Source organism: Ctenocephalides felis, unplaced genomic scaffold, assembly GCF_003426905.1.
Source record: "Ctenocephalides felis isolate EL2017-DRISC unplaced genomic scaffold, ASM342690v1 CF-g0.4_SCAFFOLD_01886, whole genome shotgun sequence".
NCBI classification, from domain to species: domain Eukaryota; kingdom Metazoa; phylum Arthropoda; class Insecta; order Siphonaptera; family Pulicidae; genus Ctenocephalides; species Ctenocephalides felis.
In genome coordinates, this window is record NW_020538040.1 from 91,444,195 (window position 1) to 91,466,418 (window position 22,224).

Genomic DNA, 22,224 nt, shown 5'->3' on the forward strand with positions numbered 1-22,224 from the left:
ATAGATATGATAGACAGGATGATATGAACTACACAGTTGGTGTGTCTACATACACATGTGAACCAACATACAAATACAACAGGCATAATGTAATAAACGGAAAATAAACATAAATGTCGTTAGCTGTCAAATTCATCCGTGATTGTTAAAAATGAATTTCAACATATTTTCGATGAAGAAAAGAATTTACGAAACCTTGTTAATAAACAGTTTGTCAGCCTAGGTAATTTCTCTCACATAAAGTAGTAATAAATTAGAAACTTGTAAAAAAGTAATATCTTGTGTCGTAGTGAGAATTTATCTCTAAAGATAAATTAAAACGTTGTGAATTATTATTTATGCATGACAATTAAATTGTCATAAAATATTTCTCAAGTGGACCAAAATTACTGTTAATGCTTTTATTGTGCTGTAGAAACTCGATTATAGGCATTCAGATAATCGAATGTATGAAGAATAATGTATAAGTAATTACAAACATAATTCTGAACTGAAATATTAATCATGGAAAAAAATATTTAGGTACCTATGTACGAATAATTTGTTTACATGTACATTTGTATTTCGTAATCATGATATAAGTAGGTAATAAGTTTAATTTGTTACTAATATAAAATATTTGGTATTTGTCATTTGTCGTAAGCAACTGTACCTCTTGTACATACTAGAGTTGGGTTTATCATATCGGAAGCTGGATCAATTAGAATTTGGCTCCGCTTCAGAGTGGAGTCAACAACTCTGACAACTTTGAATGTGTTCTATAGTGTGTTGTTCATATATCTAAGGATTTATTAAGCATTTGAAAATCGTTTAAAAACAGATCAAACATTTTTTTTTATTTTATTATAAGAAATTACTATTTTATGCATTTTAATATGTATACAAATATCAAATTGTACGCCAAAATTGAGACAATAAAAATATTGAATTATCAGGGTAATTCTTTTGTTATAAAGGATTCAACTAGACAATCAGGCGACCAGATAATTTATGAATAAATAAACGTCAATAGAACAATGATTGAAACAAATTTACCAATAAATGACGGATTGTAAAAATTTTGACAGACGATCGAATCAACGGATAATATTTTTTGCAGTGTTAACCAACAAAAAAATGGAAAACTTGAGAATTAAAATTAATTTTATAATTATTTTTGAAGAGAAAAATATAATTCTTTGAATATTTTTATATTTATATAAGAATAATGCTGTAAATTGTAATCTTCTTTAATATTTGTATAATATTATGCACGGAATAATAATACTTCACATTCTCCTATTATTTCCTTTTTGAGAATGAATTGTATATCAGGTAGTTTGATTAGCATACTATTACTTTTATATTAAATATTTTGTTGCTTGTTGTATACCACTGAAAGACATCATTTACCGACAAGGATTATCATATAGAAAATAAAAAAAGACATTATTTTGGGCCATTTTATACCTAGAAAGTCGTAAAATTGCCTGTGAGACGAGAAAGCGACGGCTTCTTTCGACGCAAATCTTTGTATTAGTAAAAAATCTCAAACAAATGTCTGTACATGTTAACAGATTTAGTACCATGTTAGGGAAGTCGAATATGACAAAATTTCCGATACAACTCCGGTCGAATTCACTCCAAGGGAGGAGTTATATCCTCGGATATCTCACTCTGGAGTTACCCAACTCTAGTATATATATATATAAATTGGTAGCCCGGATAAACGAGTTCTTATTGTACTTTAAATGCATTCTTTAACAATGACAAAAATCTTCACAAATTAGAATAATAAATTAAAAGATTCGACTTAAACTGAATTTTTGTTTGAACTAGGTACTGATTTACATATTGATATTAACCATTACAATGGAAAAAAGTCAAGATCTGCAAGGTACTCTATCTCAAAATATCAACAATAACATATCACAATGGACTCCAGAAGTTCAATCACCATCCCGGCCATGGGGCCAATTAGTTTTTATCACAAAAAAGACCAAAACACTTGGCATGAGACTAACAGGCGATGCCGTTGACACACGCTCCCTCATATATGACTTACATAAAGACACATACTCTGTTGGCAAATACAACTGCGATATAACTTTAACCAAAAACTTGTTCAGTACAGATACCTTAAATCTATTATCCCGCACGCATTTCATTGTAAAACGTACTTTGGAAGACGGTGGACCTGTAATTTTAGAGGATTTGTCACACAATGGAACTTATGTGAATGGCGAGAAAGTTGGAGTTGGCAATAAGAGAGTACTCGAGTCCCAGGATGAGATTTCGCTAGCAAAAAAATATTCCAGAGTCTTTGTGTTCCAGGATTGGTTGGGGGCTACAAATTTGAATGTTCCAAAGTGTATACAAATTGTGTACTATATTTCCAAACAAATTGGTAGCGGTTCGAGTAGTGTTGTGAGATTAGCTTATAATAAAAGAAGTTGTGAACGTTATGCAATGAAAATTGTTACTAAAGGTAATAGCGTTGAAGGAACTGATAGTAAAAAAATTATGAATGAAGTTAATATGATGAAGAAGCTGAAGCACCCTTTTGTGACTTCAATGTACGATATAATTAATACAACAGACAGTTTATTTTTAGTCATGGAGTATATGGATCGCGGTGATATGCAATGTTATGTAATTGAAAAGACTTTGTTAGAAGAAAATGAGGCCAAACATTTATTTTATCAAATTGCTGAAGCTGTGAAGTATTTACACCATCAAAATATTGTGCACAGAGATCTCAAACCACAAAATGTTCTTTTACGAAATAGTCTTGACTTTAACATCACTGCAAAAATATCTGATTTTGGTATAAGTACTTTTTTAGGCCAGTCGTACCTGCAAACAAAATGTGGCACCCCCTTATATATTGCACCAGAAGTAAATAACAATTCAGACGGATACACCGAAAAGGCAGACATATGGAGCCTTGGAATTATTTTGTACTTTAGCTTATGCGGAAAAGAACCTTTTGCAAATCTAGAGGAAAACCAAGAACCTTTTTGTATTAATTTTGATGCAATCAACTCATGTGCTCGTGATCTGGTAGAAAAAATGATTGAACCGAACAGTGTTAAACGGTTATCTATTTCTGAGGTGCTCCAGCATGATTGGTTGAAAGAGGACTTACCGATCAAAACAATATTACATCCTTATAAACAACCTTTAACCGAATTAAAACCTGATACATGTATAGAAGATAAAAATGAGGATGAAAAATAGATTTTGTGATACTTTTTATATCCAATAGATTTTAAGTAATGTAAATTTAATGTCAAAATAAAGATATGCTAAAACAATTTATTATAATTATTTTTTTAAAATGCACTCAATATAGTATTATACCTAGAAGTTTAACTTCAATAACGATTTTATTATCATTATCAAAAATACATATCATTAATTCTTCATTATACATCAAATTATTAAAAAAATATATACATTATTAAAATACACATTTAAATTTTTTATCCGACATTGATACCTTTAGCGAATATTTTAACTAATTCCTAAACTTGCATAAAAATAATTACGTTTATAAAGCAAATCATATATCATTATATAATGATATAATACTATAAATTTTCAAGTAAATAAATAAATTTTCTTTCATTGCCAGCTTGACCGGAGCATACTCTAAATTCGAAGAAAATGCAAATAAATAATATTTATATGTATGTTGTATATATAATTATATATATATATATATATATATATATATATATATATATATATATATACGAGGTGTGTTCAAAAAGTACCCGGAATTACTAATAATTAAATTTCGCGGGTCTGGAGTGTCTGATTGTCAAAATTTTTTTTTTATTGTGTTGGTATACATGCCCCTAAAGTATGATGAAATTTTCAGCTATATTCACTGTTTACTTTGTCTGTGGTAGTCGCTAAGGTTCGACGTGTTTTTCTGAGCTCGGCGATTTTTACAATGGAAAAATTGAAAAGTCAAAGAGTTTGTATTAAATTTTGCGTAAAAAATGAAATAAAGTGTTGCAAAGTGCAAAAATTCACCAGATATGGCTCCGTGTGACTTTTTCCTATTCCCAAAGTTGAAGAGACCCATGAAAGGACGGCGGTTTTCCTCGATTGAAGAAATAAAGGCCGAATCGCTGAGAGTGCTCAAGGACATATCAAAAAGTGAATATCAAGGGTGCTTCGAAAATTGGAAAAAACGCTGGCATAAGTGTATTATATCTGGGGGGGACTACTTTGAAGGGGACCACATTAATGTAGACGAATAAATAAATATTTTTTTGAAAAAACGAAAATTCCGGGTACTTTTTGAACAGACCTCGTATACATATATATGAGATTCAATCTTCAGGGCAATACATCAATTAAAAACTTGTAGAAACTTATAAGTTCCTACAAGTTTTTAATTGATGTATTGCCGTGAAGATTGAATATCACATATTTCAACATCCAAATTATTAAAAAAAATTATATAGAATTGTTATAATTAATTAAATTACTTACAATCAGCGATAACAAAGTTGTTGATGCTGCTGCAAAATCTGCATAGAAGAAAGATTTCTCCAAGCAAGTTACCTTGCGCTTTTCACGTTCTGTGGAGAAAATTGCAAAAATTAAGAATAAAAAAGCGTGATAATTTTGCACGTTTCGACTCTAGATATATGCCATTATTCTAAAAATAATGAAATAACCGAGGAAAAATTATCTTTTTTTTTGCTCTTTCTGATATATTTTGTTTTTCTTTAAACAAAGCATATTTAAATATTTTTTTCTGCATTTTATAATCTTTTAAAAATACATGCTTGGTGATGACACACATCTAGTGTTGAAATATTCTTTATTATATATTTTCAATTTGTTGGCTGCCGACATTTTTAGAATACATAGATATAGGATAGATAAAAGAAGAGTATATTTTGTAACGTGGTATTATTTTCAAATTCGGCAGATACTAACGATTTTACTTTATGTGCCCTTATGCTGAGACTAATATGTTATTTACATTTATTAAGATAATACATAGTGATTTAACACCTTGAAAAATAGTCGTTTACCCGTGGAGATCGCAAAAAAATTATCAATCTGCATTCTGTGTTTGCATTATATAGAATATATAATTATAAAATATTAATTTTATTAAAAAAAACACACTTAATTATATTGACACATGTTTTAGCTAAATTTGGTTTAAATAAAAAATCTATGTGCGACTTAGCACTTTAATTATTGATTTTTATGTTAAAGGAATATTGAGAATTTTGAATTCAAACTAATTTCAATTTTAACTAATATCTGCAATACCGAAAAACTGAAAATCTTATAGTTTCTGATAAAGATCGGTCGAGTCGTTTCTTTTTAGTTGATAATATTTTGACGATTCTGATGAGACCGTTTATAACAATAGATTTCGTAGTCTGAAATTACTTACTATAATATTATAAGCCTACACCTACGATGTGCGATTATGTTTTAAAAATTTATCAAAGGTATAGAATTTCGCCGCATGCTTAGGCGATTCTAATCGGCATCTATGCCGAGTACATACTAGACAATATAATGAAGTAACTAGTGGTGTATGGCATCGTGCCTTAAGGCAAATTGCTGGAACTTTCCGTACCGTAACGAAATGTTCGAGGAATATTAAATGTTTTCAAATAGATTATTATGAATATTGTATACAATGTTACGTAACATTGCCTAATATTTATAAGAATTATATAAACTGAATTGCAAAGTTGAAATTATTTGTTTGAAGTATATTAGAATACTAGTCAGAATTATTTTCGATATACAAAAAAAAAAATTGAAACAATTTTTATTCCAAAAGCAATTATTTTGTTAAAACAAGCAGAAAATTCTTTGAAACATTCAAATCGGACGCTTAGTTCTCTCAAAAACTGCCATTTTTTGCACATTTGGCTCTATATTTCGAAATGGCTGGACCTGCCTTTGCCAAAAACTAATCACCATTTCTCCCCATTATTACGAAATAAATGTTTTTAGATGATTCAAATCGAACGCTCCGTTCTCTCAAAATCTCGATTTCTATTTTCGGCACTCTTTGCTCTGTATTTCCGTAACGGCTAGACTTGCCTTTGCCAAAAACTAATCAGCACATCTTCCTATCAATAGGAATCGAATGTTTTTTGAACCATTTAAATCGGTTGATCCTTGTGCCCGAAAAAGTGAACGAAAAAATGCGGACACAAAACACACACATCCATTTTTTCTGAGGTATGCCAAAATGTTCAGAAATCTTTAAAACCTCGAGAAATGCTAAATTTTCATTTTCAATTTTCGGCCCATTTCTATAGTAATAATGCCTTGACAAGTTATACGAGCTTCCCGATATGCGCAAATAATCGACTTAATCAATAAAATATAAATTAATTTATGAATTATTAAAAATATTTCGAGTGGATTTATTACACATAATTGAAAACGAACGAACACGTTTAAGTTAACTCGGAGTATTTTCTAAAAGCAAATTTTCAAAAATCAATAATTTTTATAATTGAACCAGTTTCCGTAGGACGTAAGGCCGTAATATTTCAGTAATTCTATAAGACCATGATATATATCGCCAAAAAAAGTTCCATAAAAATCGGCTAATTTTTTTTTCAACAGTTAATTACAAGAAAACGGCTCGGTATATTTTCACCTGAAACTAATCTGTATCATTCCTAACTAATATCTTTTCGAACAGGGTTTGATTTTTTAAAATCAATTTGGTAGTATGAGCTTAAATGTAGACGAAAAGTTTAACACTTTTTACCAAATTACAAAGAAACGGCTTGGCAGATCGTCGCACAAAACTGACAAACGATAGCTTTAAAATTTTGAAATCGGTTCAGGCGTTTTTGAGCAAACGTCGATAAAAGGTCTAATTTTGACAAATGCCAAAAAACGATACTACACTTTGCAAACTTTAAAGAATTTTTAAAATTAAACGACTTGTCGTAGGGCCATAATATTTTAGTACGATCTATAAGACTATGGTATCCACCGTAAAAAAAATCATAAAAATCGTCGAAAAAAAATTTTTTTTAACACTTTACTACAAGAAAACGGCCGCGCCGATTTTTACCAAAAACTAATCAGCACGATTCCCAACCAATAGCTTTCGGACAGTTTTTGAATTTTCAAAATCAATTCAGAATTGCGGCCTAAAACGTGGACGAAATTTTTTTCACTTTTCTGCGATTTCCAAAGAAACGATTTGGCTGATCGTCGCGCAAAACTGATAAAAGCTAGTCCGCATCGAGAAACATGACTTTTAAATTTTTGAAATCGGTCCAGCCGTTTTTGAGAATACTTCGATTTACGGCAAAAAAAATCTGTTCACATACACATACACATACTTTTTTCAAATTTGGTCTCATTCGATTCAGAATGACTTGAAACGTCGAGAAAACAAAATTAGCGAATCGGATTTTTTTATGAAAACATAAACTTCTCCTTCGGGAAGTTAATAATGATGTACATTCTCTGATGTTCACAGGTAGCTACGCAGCTACGTATTACGTCATACTTTATAAAGTACATTTTACACATCCGAAATGGAAAAAAAGAAAAGTGTTAAACAAATTAATTTAATTTATACAATTACAGATAAAATAAGTATACTCTTCTTTTATCTGTGTAAGTATTATCATATTGTCTAGAGTAGGTAAGTATGTTTGAAAGACGTTCGTTTTTAACGGTCATCGTTGTTCTGCGCATGCGCAGAGCCGACGACCGTTGCGCGACGCTCGCCGTTATTTCGTGCTAGCACACAACACGGACGTACGTATATTAATGCGCATCGAAAACTGCCAAAAATCTAGATTTTTAAATACCATGTAACAGTAAAATTATAACATGGATAATAAATATCATAAAAACCAAAGCTGTTTCAATGAACGACCGAAAGTTCAATCTATTATTGATAATAGTGATACGCAAATGACAAACGTAAAAATGTCTTCAAAGGTCAGTCGTACATACGACTTGAGATATTCGAAAGCACGTAACGATAATATTAAAAAAGCAAAAATAGTAGAAATAAATTTTGATAAGTTTCAAGAATTAATTCAATCAAATAATTTAGACCTTAATCCAAAGACTATTAAAGAAGTGCAATCTTTAGTTAGTGTTGACGATCTTGTAAACAATTCTACGAAAGCACCTGGCGATGTACTGGCTTCTTGTATAATTGATAAATAAACCATATATTAAATATAAATAAAAATATAAAAATAATTGTTTCAATTTATTTGTAGGTAAAAATAACGCATCTCTAATGCACAAAAAGATGGTCACAGGCACTTCTTGTGAAGAAACAGCAAAATTATTTAATGGTGAAACAAAAACAACACAAATACGTTTTAAAGTTTTAAATTCTCAATCTATATTGAGTGGAATTGCTGGTACATCAATTCCAAAAAGTGTACTAAAGAACAACAGTATTTCTTTACTTTCAAATACACATCACATTCCTAGTTATGGCAAGCCGAGTGTGGAACACAAGAAGATAGATAAGAATAATTTAGAATTTCAAAACGGATTGATTCATTCTTCAAATTGTGTATTGCCTATTGTTGAAAATAACTGTATGAGCAAACATGATTTTTATGAAGAAACGAATAATGAAGAATTGACTCCCAGTAATGTAAACCCATTGACTGAAACAGACAATTTTCTTGAAATTGGAGAAACGGAAAGCGACTCACCAAAAATTTTGAATTTTCTAAATGGAATTAATGTTCCAGAAAATGTTTTAGGTCATTTATCACAACTTTTCAATATAACTGAAGAGCATTTAACAAATTACTATGAACAAAGAAGCTCAAACGATGACAGAATTGATAATCAATTAAATATTTTTAAGGTCATTCAAGATGAATTAAGCAATAAAGAGAATACAGAAATTAATAGTTATGAAAAAAATAACGAAAGTTATGTGAAAATTAATACCAATCTAGAAAAGCATGATTTTCAAGAAATAAGATTTGTTATACAAGATATTTGGGCAAAATGTAACAAGCCAACATTGTCACAAAATAATGATAAGGCATACAATGAAGCTCATGACAATAATTTTGATATGTTAGATTTTGAAAATTTTGTGCCTGATGAATTATTTTCACACAAACCATATGTGACCTCTGAGTACACCGAGAGTAGTCAAAATTTCAGGAAAGGAGCCTTTTTTAAACATTTTGATATTGAAGATGATGAGTTAAGTTCATTACTTTAAATTTGATAAAATTGGTAAATTGAATTATATTGTATTTTCAATATTAACGTTAGTATAAAATATTTCTACAATAAATAATACTTATTGATTTATCTTTATAAATATATTTACTTAAATAATTTTTAATTCTCTAGTTTTGTTCTCAATTTCTTCTGTAGCAGGTATAAATACTTTTTCTTGAGGCTAAAACAAATATGTTTAAGTTATTATACCAACAACATTCTGTCAATAAGTAATAAACTTACCAAAATATATATATGTGTAGGAATATCATGACATGTAACAGCCACCTCTGAGTTTTCTGGAACTAATATAAGTTTAGGTAAAGTAACATAACCACATACTAATGGGAAGAGATTGAAATTTAATACAATTTTTTCAAATGGTGCTAATGCCAACTGCATCTGAGAAGAAAAATACATCATAAACATGTAGTTTTAGCCAAAATATTTTTTGCTAATTACAAATGACAAGCACACTGCAGAACATAAATGATACTTTAAAGTATAGTTTTAGCTGGATCTTTTACAAATCAACATATCTTAAAGATGCTCATATAATGAATTGTTAATCAAAGGGAAAAAAGAATCAAAGCCATTTTTTTCTGCAGTGTTTTCTTCAGTAATAATTTCAAGCCAACTTACGTACTAATTCATTTTGTTAATTTATTTTATGAAAAATATTGCAATACCTCTTTATAACCGCTGAACATAAATGATTCACTAGAATCAAGAGTTGCCTGCATATTCACAAGTATTTCACATTTGCTCTGCAATATATATTGCAAAGGCAGAATAGTTCTCACCACGCCTTGAGCTGGTAATACTACTTCAACTCTTACTGAACACGTTTTCATAACTAAAAGTAAACAATTATATCATCTATGTAAAGATATTTTATATTTGATAACTTACTAATCCCTGGCAATGCTATTGAGCACTTATTCACATGTTCAGCATCTTCACGCCTCCAGAAAATGTTATAAATTCCAACTGATGGTATATCAGTATTCTTTGAATTACGATCAGATGCATTTGAAATATTTTCTAAAGTTTCGACCCCAAAAACTTCTGTAGCTTGTTCATTTGCTTTTATATTTAGACCTTTCATCTGGCTTTCAGGACCATTTTCTTGAATACTTATAGGTTTCATCTTAAAGAACAAATGTGTAACTTATCATTTTTACTAAACTAGGATGTAAATTTAATTTTCAATTATATTGTATAATTTTAATGTCATTATCAATATTTTCACTGCAGTTCATATTTTTATTAACTAATATGTGTCCAATATCCCTGGATCTTCTTTAAATATAATTCAGATGAACACTTTTATCTTGAAAAAAGTCAGTTATGATTAGTAAATTAAATGTTACTTCTTTTCAAATCAAAACATCAGTAGAAATTGCAATTTGTACTTATCAAAAAAAATAAAAGATTTTTAAAAGCTAATATTTTTTTATAAAACTTACTGGTTCAATGTATGTATTTTCGATCAGCAATGGCCATGGGCTTTTCACATTTAAACATGTTAAAACAATAAATTTACTCTCTTCATAACAATAGTTTATTTCTTTGAAACAAGATGATAGATATTGCGATGTCATACTGAAAGGCTCAACCACTGATACAACAATACTCTGTTCTTTGATTGAACTACTGTGCCCAGAATAATCATTTTTAATTTTATAAGCAATTTTAGCATTGATCTTTATATTATGTATTTGGTCACACTTCATAAAGAATGTTTCACTGTGCTTTGCATTTGTTTGTAATTCATTCACATTGATTGATAATGAGCTACTGTTATGTGCAGAATTATTTGAAGGATTTATGCACAAACACACTGAAATTAAAAAAACATATAGATAATTAAAAAAAAAAAATAGATTGCATAAAGGCATTACCATTATTGAGCTGGTCTTGAACAATTAGATTTATTATAATTTCATTTATTTCACTCTGTTCTTTATTATGCATGCTCAAAGTTATTTTGTGCCATTCTCCTTTCAATGCTGGTGTATCATGCAATGCTTCGCAGACTAAATTACTTGGTCTACAAGAATTTAGAAGTGTAAGAGAGGGTATTCAGATATAAATTTTATAATACAAATAAATATAAAACAATAATATTATTATTATTATCGACTTTACCTAGGAATTATAAACGCTGTGGTTATAACTTCGCCTACATTTAGATCACAAAGAAGCTTTTGTATATTGGAAGAATTTTGCAAAAAATTTACATTAGAAATATCTAGTAGAGGAGAAGATAGTTCAAGTATAATATTTTTTGTTCCCATTTGCAGTACTACTTTGCTTATCTGTAATTATTTTAACAAACTTGAATTGTCATCAAGTATAAAATACTTGTATAGTTGTAATACGATATAACTCACCTGAATTTCAGTGCCTTCCTTAAATCCTTTGCTTGGAGTTTTAAAAATTAATACCAGTGACTTATCAGCATCAATAACGTACCCATCTTCGTTATGGCATTCTTCACATACATCAATTTCAATACTTGTTCCATCTTTTGAATTCAATAAAATGCTAATTTTTGAAAATTTTAATAGCACCATAGTCAGCGATCTATAAAAAATCATAGATATACATAACTATATTCAAATAGTAACTGATACATTTGATATAAAACAATGACAATTAACACATGATTTATATAAGTTATTTTTAAAATATTACATACTTTATTCTTAAATGTATAATTATATTGTCAGTAATTGATATTTCTCTGCTGGAAAATGTACTGTGTACTTCAATGCATGGTGCAATAGTAGCTAAATCAATAGAAATTTTTTGTGGAACAGTTAGCGATTGGAGCCATAACTCAACTGTTTTCGTGTACATCAACGGCAAAGGTTTTGGTGCATGCTCTAGTTGTAATGTTGGCTCAGACTTTGGAGGCATTTCCTAAAATAGAATCTTATATTAATACTTCAACATAGTCATAGTCATTATTCTGCAAATATTTTCTTTTATATAAACAGCATAAAATTAATCATCCTAAAAACACTTTTATGTAGCCTTTTCACAATTTTAAATTTTCAGATTGCTAAATATTTCTTGGCACTAAAGCAAACGATAAAACTTGTAACAACTTAAATGTGGATATTAGTTTCATTACATTGTATTATAAAAATGTATAAAAATAGAGTAAATTTCTCTAGAGCTTTTCAATGTTGGAATTGTCACACAACTATTATTTATTTGATACATATAATTAATTTACCACTGAAATTCTATTTTCCTTCAGTTTTGTCTGTATTTTCTAGATGCAATAAAACAAAAAAAACATACATTCATAATTCCTTCTAGTATTTACTTGCCTGTAAAATAAGTTCTAAGTTTTCCGCAATTCGAGTCTGTTCAGATATTTCCTTATTGAATTTAGTAGACAAAGCTTCAATAGCCAAGTGTACATAATCCTGAATTGAGACAGTCATGCAGGATGCATAAAGAGCTCTTTTGTGTACATATCTCCACAAATCCAGTACACCTTCAGCTCGATAATCAGACAGCATGTGCATAAAAAGTCTACAAAATGAACAATTTTGAAATACAAAAAGAATAACAGAAATTTATTACAAATTCATTTTTTACGTCAAAGCTTTTCCAACTTCATTGCACATAAGATACTGTTCTGCCATTTGAACAAATATTCTTCTACGCATTCTCAAACAACGATAGTTTTTGAATTGAGAACTAGCCAACCCCAGTAGATTTATTATAATAGTCTATAACAAAAATTATGAAGTAATTCTTCTTATATTATACTAGTTTTTCCAAATCACACATACAGAGTGATCAACCATAGTTTCTTGGTGCTGAATGCTGGCAATAATTTTCTGTTCAGTTGATGGCTCCCCGGGGCCCGATGAAACTCGAACTCCATAAAATTCAGAAAGTGCCAATGCTGATGGACTCTGAAAAAATTAAAATTTACATATGTAACTAAAATAAACATATATGTGCATTTATTAAAAATATTTAAACATAATATAGAAATAGTCATGTAAATCATAGTGCTTTAAAACAAATTCCTAAAATCGTTCTATACACAAATATTAGATGAACAAAATTAATGAATCCAAATAATCAAAAATGTGAATAACAATAATTTCAACATTATTTAAATTAAAAACAAAAATTTGAAAATTTCAGTTCTATCGCATGCACAATTTTAAATCATTTTTCAAGTTAAAATTAAATGTTGAATGCAACTTATAAATATGTTTTCATATTGGTAAGATAAAAGACAAACATAAATTATGTACTTCATTAAAACTAAAGTTTTTGGCCTAAAAAAGTTAAAATCGTATGTTTAAAGTAAAATGATGAATTTAGTCATTGCATATTGTTAAAATAATTATAGAAATCCAATAAATGTGTTATATATTTGTACAATACACATAAATTAGAATAATAACATAATCATCATAATAATAACATGCCCAGTAAGAAGTTATATTATAATTATATTCTGCTGCATTAAAAGATTTGGTTTATAGATAAAATCATCAAAACTTACCTGCAACTCTTTTGATATGTTGGGAGCTAATATTGCAATTGATTTTCTTCTCAAAATACTATGTCGTGCAGCGTCTTGATAATAATATCCTGGATGTTGTGTTTGTATTGCTGGTAAACCTTTATCTACAGCTTCATTAAACAGTTCAGCAAATGCAAAATATCTTATTGGAAAATTTATATGAGAAAAATTTAAATAAGAATTATAAATGAGTTAACACTTACTGTGCGCTCAACCAAGAATAATGCTCAAACTCCAATTCCCTGCAACCAATGCGTGTTTTGTATCTCTCAATGTGTGATTTAAATTGACTAATAGCATCTCTAGGTAAATTAAGTTGAAACATAGTACGACATAATTTATAATTTATGTATCCAGCCACAGTTTTAATTTCTAAACAATTATTGTCTATTATTCGTATTTCATCAAGTGCTAAGTATGCTTGTGTATAATGCCTGTGAAAAATTTAAAAACAATAAATTTCCTGTATTACATACAATAAATGTCCAATATTAAATTTTAAATGACTAGATTGAGATTTTGGAAATTAATGAAAAATGTAAAGTACAATTTACTTATGTGCAATATTCGGATCTTGTCGCAATTCTGACAGAACACCCAATTTAAACTGATGTCTGGTTTTCAAACCCTGATGTGCTGTTGTTAACTGGTCCTTATGAGATCGAATTACTCTAGCCATTTGCTGATAATAACCATGGCATAATTCCAAAAATGCGGAATCAAGACGCTGAGCATACCCTACAACAATACTTTTCTTGCATATAATGATATATTTGAAATATGATTTATAACAATCAAATGTAATACCTGTTAAGTGATCGTTCACAGGTAAGATGAAAAGCATCTTATTTGTGATATCACAAGTAGCACACAGTGCATTAGCTTTCTCAGATGTCTGTGTGTCATCTGAGGTAGGGATTGGTGTGGTAGTTTGAATTAGAGCTAAACCTAAACGTGTATTTCGCCCCTAATAATGAGAAAGATCCAAAACTATTTCTGTGCTTACAATTTTTATTTTGCGTAAAAATACAATACTTTAAGTGAAAGCTTATATTTATAATGTTTATTATTAAAATATTACAATATACCTGCAAAGCAGCACGCATACTCTGCAAAGCTGCGGCACATTCTAGTTTCCGCTCAGACCATTGTGGATCATTCCAGTCTAATTCAAAAAATACTATGACCAACGCAGGTAAGGCATTAAGATGTTTAGGCAGCCAATTACGTTTCAAGATGCCTTTGGGTAGATACCACTCATAGGATGTTCTCTTAGGTTTACAAATAGGAAACTCATAATCATTGGGAAGTAGCTTATACTGTATTGGAGCTCTATTTGTAAAAGATATGAAAGAATGCAATGAATAGACGTTAATTAATTAATGTCGTCATAATATACCTGTCTGAAAGACGGTTACTACTAAAAGCATCCCAAATAGCTCTATGTATTGCGTTATTTCTGGCATCTAGACCAGATAAACCAATCAATGCCTGAGTGGGGCATATCAATTCTGAGGGAATAGTTCCGGCATCACTACCCATATTGAATTATAACAATTGAAATATAACTCTTAAAACATAATAATAATAATTTGTTGGTGAACTCTATTATTAAATTTGGTTAGATTAAATTAAAATAATTAATTAATTAAGCTTGATAGTAAATTGATTTGACATTATTGATATGGATTGATATTATCAAGTGGTTAGAAACTGTCAAAGAGATATGTCAAACACTAAAAGCTGTCAAACTTTTATTATGTTGCCAGCGCTGTTAACCAGTTAGGATTTTTAAGTATGTATTTGTAAAGTTTTTAATAACTTGCAGTGTACATATTATTTACCACATTTTTGTAAAAAATGTTATTATTATTAATTAACTTAAAAGTACTTTTATAAATTTTAATATATTTTTAGATCCGAAGATAAACTATATTTTTTGTAAAGATATAGCAAATACATTTATTTCTCTATGAGTAAGTTAATTATTTATTTTCTACACTTTATATTATATGTAATTTATATATTATATTAATTAATTTGCTTATATATATGATAGGTTCTTAGATAAATAAACAAAATTCAATTGTGATTGATAAAACTTTCCATTCAAATACTCGCGCAGTACCTACTAATATTATTATATTGTAAAAGGTTTCTACTACTAACTCAAGCTAAATCTCAATTTTGGTTATTAAGTCAATGACTATATAATTACCTATATTACAATGTCACTTACACCTAGTGTTTTCCAGTTTAATTAAAGCATACCGCATATAAATTATTTCAGTATAATTCATTTTTAATTATATTCTATTTTTTAACCCTACGGGAAGTAGGGTAGTTTTTTTTCAATTTTTTTCTTCAAAACAATTTTTTTTTTGTATATCGAAAATAATTCAGATTTTAATTTTAATTCTAACTAAAGTTCTAATATACGTTAAACAAATAATTTTAACTTTGCGATTCAGTTTATATAATTCATATAAATATTAGACAATGTTATAATATTTATAATAATCTATTTGAAAACATTTAATATTCCTCAAATATTTTGTTACGGTACGGGAAGTTCCAGTAATTTGCCTTGAGACACGATGTCATACACCACTAGCTAAATTTTTCTTCGATCCGCAAAAATCTATTGCAAATTATGTAATATTCTCTATATGCATTGGCCGTATTCAATGTGCGCTCTATTTACTTGAATTGGGTTATTGGGTTAAGGGCAAATTTTAACTACGTCACATCAACTTAGTGTTTAGACCGCGTTTATGTTTCAATTATGATTCATTACTTCAGAAAGTATTGAACGGCGCCTTTATAAATTTTAATCAGTAGTAACTTGCTAACTATTTGTTTTTAAGCAAAGTTTTGTATGAATTAGTTTGAATAAACAAATTTAGATTAAAACCACATTTTTGGTATAAATCTTATTGAGTTTGCTTTCAAATGGTTGTGTAAAATATATATTTAGTTAATGTATGTACTATAATTATTTTTAAATCAGTAGATAATTTATCTACTTTTTAAATTCCCGCAGGGTAAACTATAGTAAACCCAAAAAGTCAAAAATGAACATTTTTGCATATCTTATAATTAGAAAATTGAGAATTTGGTATACCTTAGAAAAAATGAATGTATGTATGTGTGTGCGTATGGTTGTATACAATATTTCGTCCACGACATCGGAAGTACGATACAAGTGATTTGAACCATTAAAATAACATTCAATTCGTATTGTGGAAGAGACGTGCTGATTAGTATTTGGAAAAGGCAGGTCTAGCCGTTCCGGCAATACGAAACAAAAAGCGCAAAAACAAACTTTTTAGACAGAACGGCACATCCGATTACATGTTTACAAAGGCAGGCAAAAAGTCTAATAAATAGTAGTTTTGAGAGAATAAAATTTACAGTATTTGTAATAATTATTTTAAAATATTGATTCTTTTGTATACTAATCTCGCTAATTGCTACGCGTAGGTATTATTTTAAGGGAATATTCTAGTATAGAGGCATGAATTTTAGTTAATTTTCAAATCATCGTAAAAAAGGCAATTCATTTTTTTACTATTTGAGGCAATCCATTTTTTTCTATAAAATTTTTTTTTGACGAAATGGAAAAAAGACCATTACTATCAATTTTTTAAGGTCCTCGATTTTTTTTAAAAATAGTAAAAAATTTAAGGGGCACAACTAGTGTAACCGCCTAAAAAAAGGTGATTTTTGGGAATTTATATTACAAAAACTACGTTATCAATCATTTCAAAATTTTAGGAATATATTTATACATGTTTCAAGAATACATAGTAAAATTGTTGAAGAAAAAAATTAAATATTTTACAAGTTATCGTCGATTTTCAATGGCGCAACAAAAAAAAGACCCTTAACTGCTGCAGTGATTCCGGCCCTTGACGTGGATGAAATAAAAAAAAAAATTGTTAAACTAGATAATATTGTCTGTAAAGTAAACTACGATGAGAAAAAATAATCAAAAATTGACAAAATGACGGCATTTTTTAAAAAAAAAGTCGAATTTACCCAAAATTTTGGTCGTTTTTCGACCGCCAAAATTCTATTTTTGATCCGATCAAAAAATCGATAGTTCACTTTACGGAGAACTATATATACACATGTAAAAATTTGATAGTGATCGGATCATTAGTTTTTGAGTCATCACTGCAGCAAATTCGGAAAATGCTGTTTCGAGAAAAACGCGTTTAAAGATAAAATGATCGTTGTACTATATACTATATGTATACTTTTTAAATGGTTGTAACTCAAAAACTATTTGCGATATCGATTTGAAATTTTAATATGTTATTTTTAATCTACCGAAATATGAAAAAATCGATTTTTTCAAAATTTCACACTAGTTGTGCCCCTTAATTTGGGGATAAGGGTAGTATATACCAGAGAGAAGCCTGTAAAGAAGATTCTATGAAAGTTTCAAGTAAATCGGTTCAGTAGAACTCGAGAAATCGTGTACATCGTTTGAGAAGTTAATTTTGAGAAAACGCGTTTAAAATTTTGCAAAAGGAAGACAATGGAAGAAGAATATCATGGTCGAAAACTTTATCTCCAAAAATGATTTAGATTTAAGAAAATCCTTTCGTACATATATTCTTGAATAGTACAGCTTTGAAAATATAAAAGAAAAAACAAATTGTTGGAATTTTTACACTAGAATACCCCCTTAGTGTTTCATATAAGTAATGGAATGGTATCCGAGAAAAATGAAACGAATTCGATTATATAGTCTCCACGACGATTACGAGAAGATATATTGTGTAACGACAATTATGTGATAGGCTTCGCTCGAGTGGTGTAATTTTGTTTTCTCTTAGCCGATGACGGCATCGAATCCTATGGAGTTCGCTTTCGATCTGTTCTTCGGCGTAGAACGTACGTAGACCTCGGCAGCGCATGCCCCTGGCTCGTCTACGTCGCTACGAACGCCGTCGGGCCGAGTCGCACCGGCGTACGCATCGTAGCGCGCTCGTGTTGTGTTTATCCTGCAGTATATGAATAGCGACCCTCTGACGCCAGCCCGACGCCATTTTAATCGGATACTTCTTATAGAGTACATCATCGTATCAACGCTCCAATATATCATATGCGCGCGATTCATTAATTCATGCCTATATATGACTCGGCAGCCCGTCAGAGTCGCGGGTAGTGCAACGCACTATCTGGACATGCATTTGCAAAGGGCTCATTGGTGTTCAGTGAAAAATAGTGAAGTGCTCTCGTTGCTTCAATACGTCATTGCACAGATGTGATCTCATGTCGCAAACAATGTATACGCCTTCACATGGACTGGATTTTAGTGCTGTTCTCCGAAGATGTTGTACAATATCGCATGTATGATCGTTTTGGGTGTTCTGACATTACCACAAATTGTAAGTTTTTCATTTTTCAATATTTGCTTACATACATCGATACTGGTTTGCATTGCGTTAAGATAGTTTGTAGTTTGCACACTATAGGATGTTTTGGTCCGGATGTTTCGAATATGTGGGTTATATTGATTTCCATACTCTACTTTAGAATAAATCCAATCGAAATATAGCGAACTATAAATTTAATTTAGATTACCAAATAAAAAATATTTATTATACTTAACACATCATTGTCGATTTTTGTACTCACAGCACATAAAACATAAATAAAAAAATAAATAATATTTTTATAATAAAAATCTAGTATTTAATTGACAAATTTAGTCACAATGTTTAACAATATTGTAAGACTAATTTTCAACAAACTTTAAATAATTTTAAAATAACCTGAAGCATGCGAAAGCCATTAAATTTATTATATATATAATATTATATTCCAATTTTTTGATAAAATAAACAATATTTTTAAAATTGTTCATTATAGAATTTAAGTTTATTAGTAGAGAAATTACGAAAAAAATACGGATATGGTGTTCTGTTTTCTCAGAGAAAATTGTTTATTTAATAATATTACAACCAGTCTCAATTGTTTTTACTCGTTTACTTCTAGAATAGTATCTTAATTAAGTAGGAACTATATTAAGATATTTATCATGAAAAAACGCAACCTATTACAAAATATATTTTTAAACTTCCCGTAGGGTAAGTTATTGTAATCGTCCAAAAATTGAAATTACAAATTTTTGCATTTCTCGACGTTTTGAAGGTTTTTGAACATTTTGGCATATCTCAGAAAAAATGGATGTGTGTGTGTGTGTTTTGTGTGCCCGCATTTTTCGTTCACGTTTTCGGGCGCACGGATCAACCGATTTGAATGGTTCAAAAAACATTCGATTCCTATTCATAGGGAGATGAGCTGATTAGTTTTTGGCAAAGGCAGATCCAGCAGTTACGGAGATAAAGAATAAAGAGTGCAGAAAATAGAAATTGAGTTTTTGAGAGAACGGAGCATCCAATTTGAATGATCTAAAAAATATTCAATTAGTAATGAATGGGAGAAGTGTTTAATAGCTTTTGGCAAAGGCAGGCCCAGCCATTTCGAAGATACAGAGCTAAATGTGTAAAAAATGGCAGTTTTTGAGAGAACTAAGCGTCCGATTTAAATGATTCAGGGAACTTTCTGCTTGTCTTAACAAAATAATTGATTTTGGAAAAAAAACTTTGTTTCAACTTTTTTTTTCAAAAAAAATTTCTTTGTATATCTAAAATAATTCAGATTTTACTTTTAATTTTGACTAAAGTTCTAATATACTTTAAACAAATAATTTCGACTTTGCAATTCAGTTTATATAATTCTTATAAATATTAGACAATGTTACAGTATTTATAATAATCTATTTGAAAACATTCAATATTCCTCGAACATTTTGTTACGGTACGGGAAGTTCTAGCAATTTGCCTTAAGGCACGATGCCATACACCCCACTAGTTCCATATGATACGGACAAAATGACATAGGGTAAGAACATCCTGTGATGCTTATTTTTAAGATAGCACTTCGCAAATAAATCGTTTCGTCTTCTTTGGGACATTAGTACAGAAAGCATAAACCCAAGGGGTACACGTCATACATCGCAACCAATCTTTGCTGGATCAGAACCGAAAAGAGGGTTTTACAACAAATAAAAGTCTCTTCTTTTTACCCGTGAAACTTTTGATCTGTTTTTTAGCAATTATTCCTCATTTAAATCCCCAATCATCTTTGACAGGTTTTATTTTTTTTCTTGACCTTGCGTGATAGTACAATGCCATTTTGTCACAAACAAAAATGATTAATTTATCAAAATTCCACCAAACACCTGATTATAGCAATAAAATTGATCGAAATCACTGCCACTATTATAATCATGAATATCAAGAAGTAAGGTTTGAAAAAATATAAGAAAAAAATCTTGAAAATATACTATTCAAGGTGTTAAAGTCGTTTGAACTGATTACTGCGACTAGACGGTGACCAAGACCTCAACATATGACTGGATTGTTATTATGGTCTTATTCATGTTATACAGTCGCGAAAGCGTTAATAAAACTAGCTAATTTTTAACTAGTGGTGCATGGCATCGTGCTCTAAGGCGAATTGCTAGAACTACCCGTACCAAAAATTATTTTTTTTTATAAAAGTTCTTAATATTTTAGAAATCTTTGAATAAATGTGTAATTTAAAATTTTGAAATTTTTAAAAAATTAGATTTTTTTATATTTTGAAAATTTTGAACTTTTTTCCAAAGCAATCGTTTTGCGTGGCTGTTTTAGAGAAGAAATATCGAAGCGGGTAAGCGCCACATCGCAGTCTAACTGATAAACATTGTTACGGAACTCATAGTAATGTAAACAAAATTTATACTTATCAATAAAATCTCTATAAAATATCTGTTAATTTGTTGTGCATATGTTTAATGATCATTTTTGAACCCAAATGGCATTTTTTTCACTTTTTCAATAAATCTCCAAAAACCGCTAGACCTGCCAAATAATCAGATATTTTATGAAGATTTTAATAATACGTATTAATTTTGTTTACATTTCTATGGGTTCCGTAACATCGTTTTGCATCGATGTTTTCACTCTATGCAGCTAAAGCAGCGCGATCGCTTTAAAAAAAAGTTCAAAATTTCCAAAATATTTCAAAATATATATTTTTTTTCAAAAATTTAAAATTTTTCAAAAATCTAATTTTTTTAAAATTTAAAAAATCAAATTTAATCTTTTCTAAAAAAAAGTCATACACCACTTGTTATTACAACAATTATATTAATTTCTACGTGTATACTTAAGAAAATAATATTTACGCTATTTATCACTTTCAATGGTATCGAGATTTGATTTTGGCGGTACACAAAAAGCACTGACGGTTAGCACACAAACATATATGGAAGACATATACATGGTTTTTATTTCCATATCATGAAACTGCGATCTAGCAAAATTGGTTAACCAGCAAATAATCAGCTACGATTTATTCCTACTAAA

The 22,224-nt window shown here is 29.4% G+C and overlaps 4 protein-coding genes across 5 annotated transcripts in view; 3 read left to right on the top strand and 1 right to left on the bottom strand.

Annotated features, from left to right (window-relative positions):
• The first annotated feature begins 105 nt into the window (after positions 1-105).
• On the top strand, positions 106-3,239 carry LOC113377719 (ovarian-specific serine/threonine-protein kinase Lok-like). Of its 2 annotated transcripts, none has more exons than XM_026618125.1 (2): positions 106-223; positions 1,819-3,239. In XM_026618125.1, exon 2 carries the CDS (start codon positions 1,852-1,854, stop codon positions 3,217-3,219), a length of 1,368 nt encoding a protein of 455 aa, XP_026473910.1. In that variant the 5' UTR covers positions 106-223; positions 1,819-1,851; the 3' UTR covers positions 3,220-3,239. The 2 variants fall into 2 exon arrangements, with proteins under 2 accessions (XP_026473910.1, XP_026473911.1); XM_026618126.1 differs by lacking the exon at positions 106-223 and adding an exon at positions 398-522.
• A 4,523-nt stretch (positions 3,240-7,762) lies between these two features.
• LOC113375523 lies at positions 7,763-9,223 on the top strand. Its single transcript, XM_026615455.1, has 2 exons — positions 7,763-8,173; positions 8,247-9,223. The coding sequence occupies exons 1-2, from the start codon at positions 7,846-7,848 to the stop codon at positions 9,221-9,223; spliced, it is 1,305 nt and encodes a 434-aa protein (XP_026471240.1). The 5' UTR covers positions 7,763-7,845.
• Positions 9,224-9,334: 111 nt separating this feature from the next.
• LOC113375524 (trafficking protein particle complex subunit 11-like) lies at positions 9,335-15,467 on the bottom strand. Its single transcript, XM_026615456.1, has 18 exons — positions 15,192-15,467; positions 14,881-15,124; positions 14,600-14,759; positions 14,347-14,530; positions 13,996-14,226; positions 13,772-13,934; positions 13,041-13,166; positions 12,844-12,977; positions 12,570-12,777; positions 11,930-12,153; positions 11,622-11,814; positions 11,377-11,546; positions 11,130-11,278; positions 10,695-11,068; positions 10,138-10,375; positions 9,915-10,081; positions 9,469-9,627; positions 9,335-9,406 (listed from the first exon to the last, which is right to left on the bottom strand). Exons 1-18 carry the CDS (start codon positions 15,332-15,334, stop codon positions 9,335-9,337), a joined length of 3,339 nt encoding a protein of 1,112 aa, XP_026471241.1. The 5' UTR covers positions 15,335-15,467.
• Positions 15,468-22,060: 6,593 nt separating this feature from the next.
• LOC113375525 overlaps positions 22,061-22,224 on the top strand; it is a 42,804-nt gene continuing 42,640 nt past the window's right edge. The window contains exon 1 of the mRNA XM_026615457.1: positions 22,061-22,105. Within this exon, the coding sequence (XP_026471242.1) occupies positions 22,061-22,105 (45 nt within the window). The remainder of the gene's footprint in view (positions 22,106-22,224) is intronic.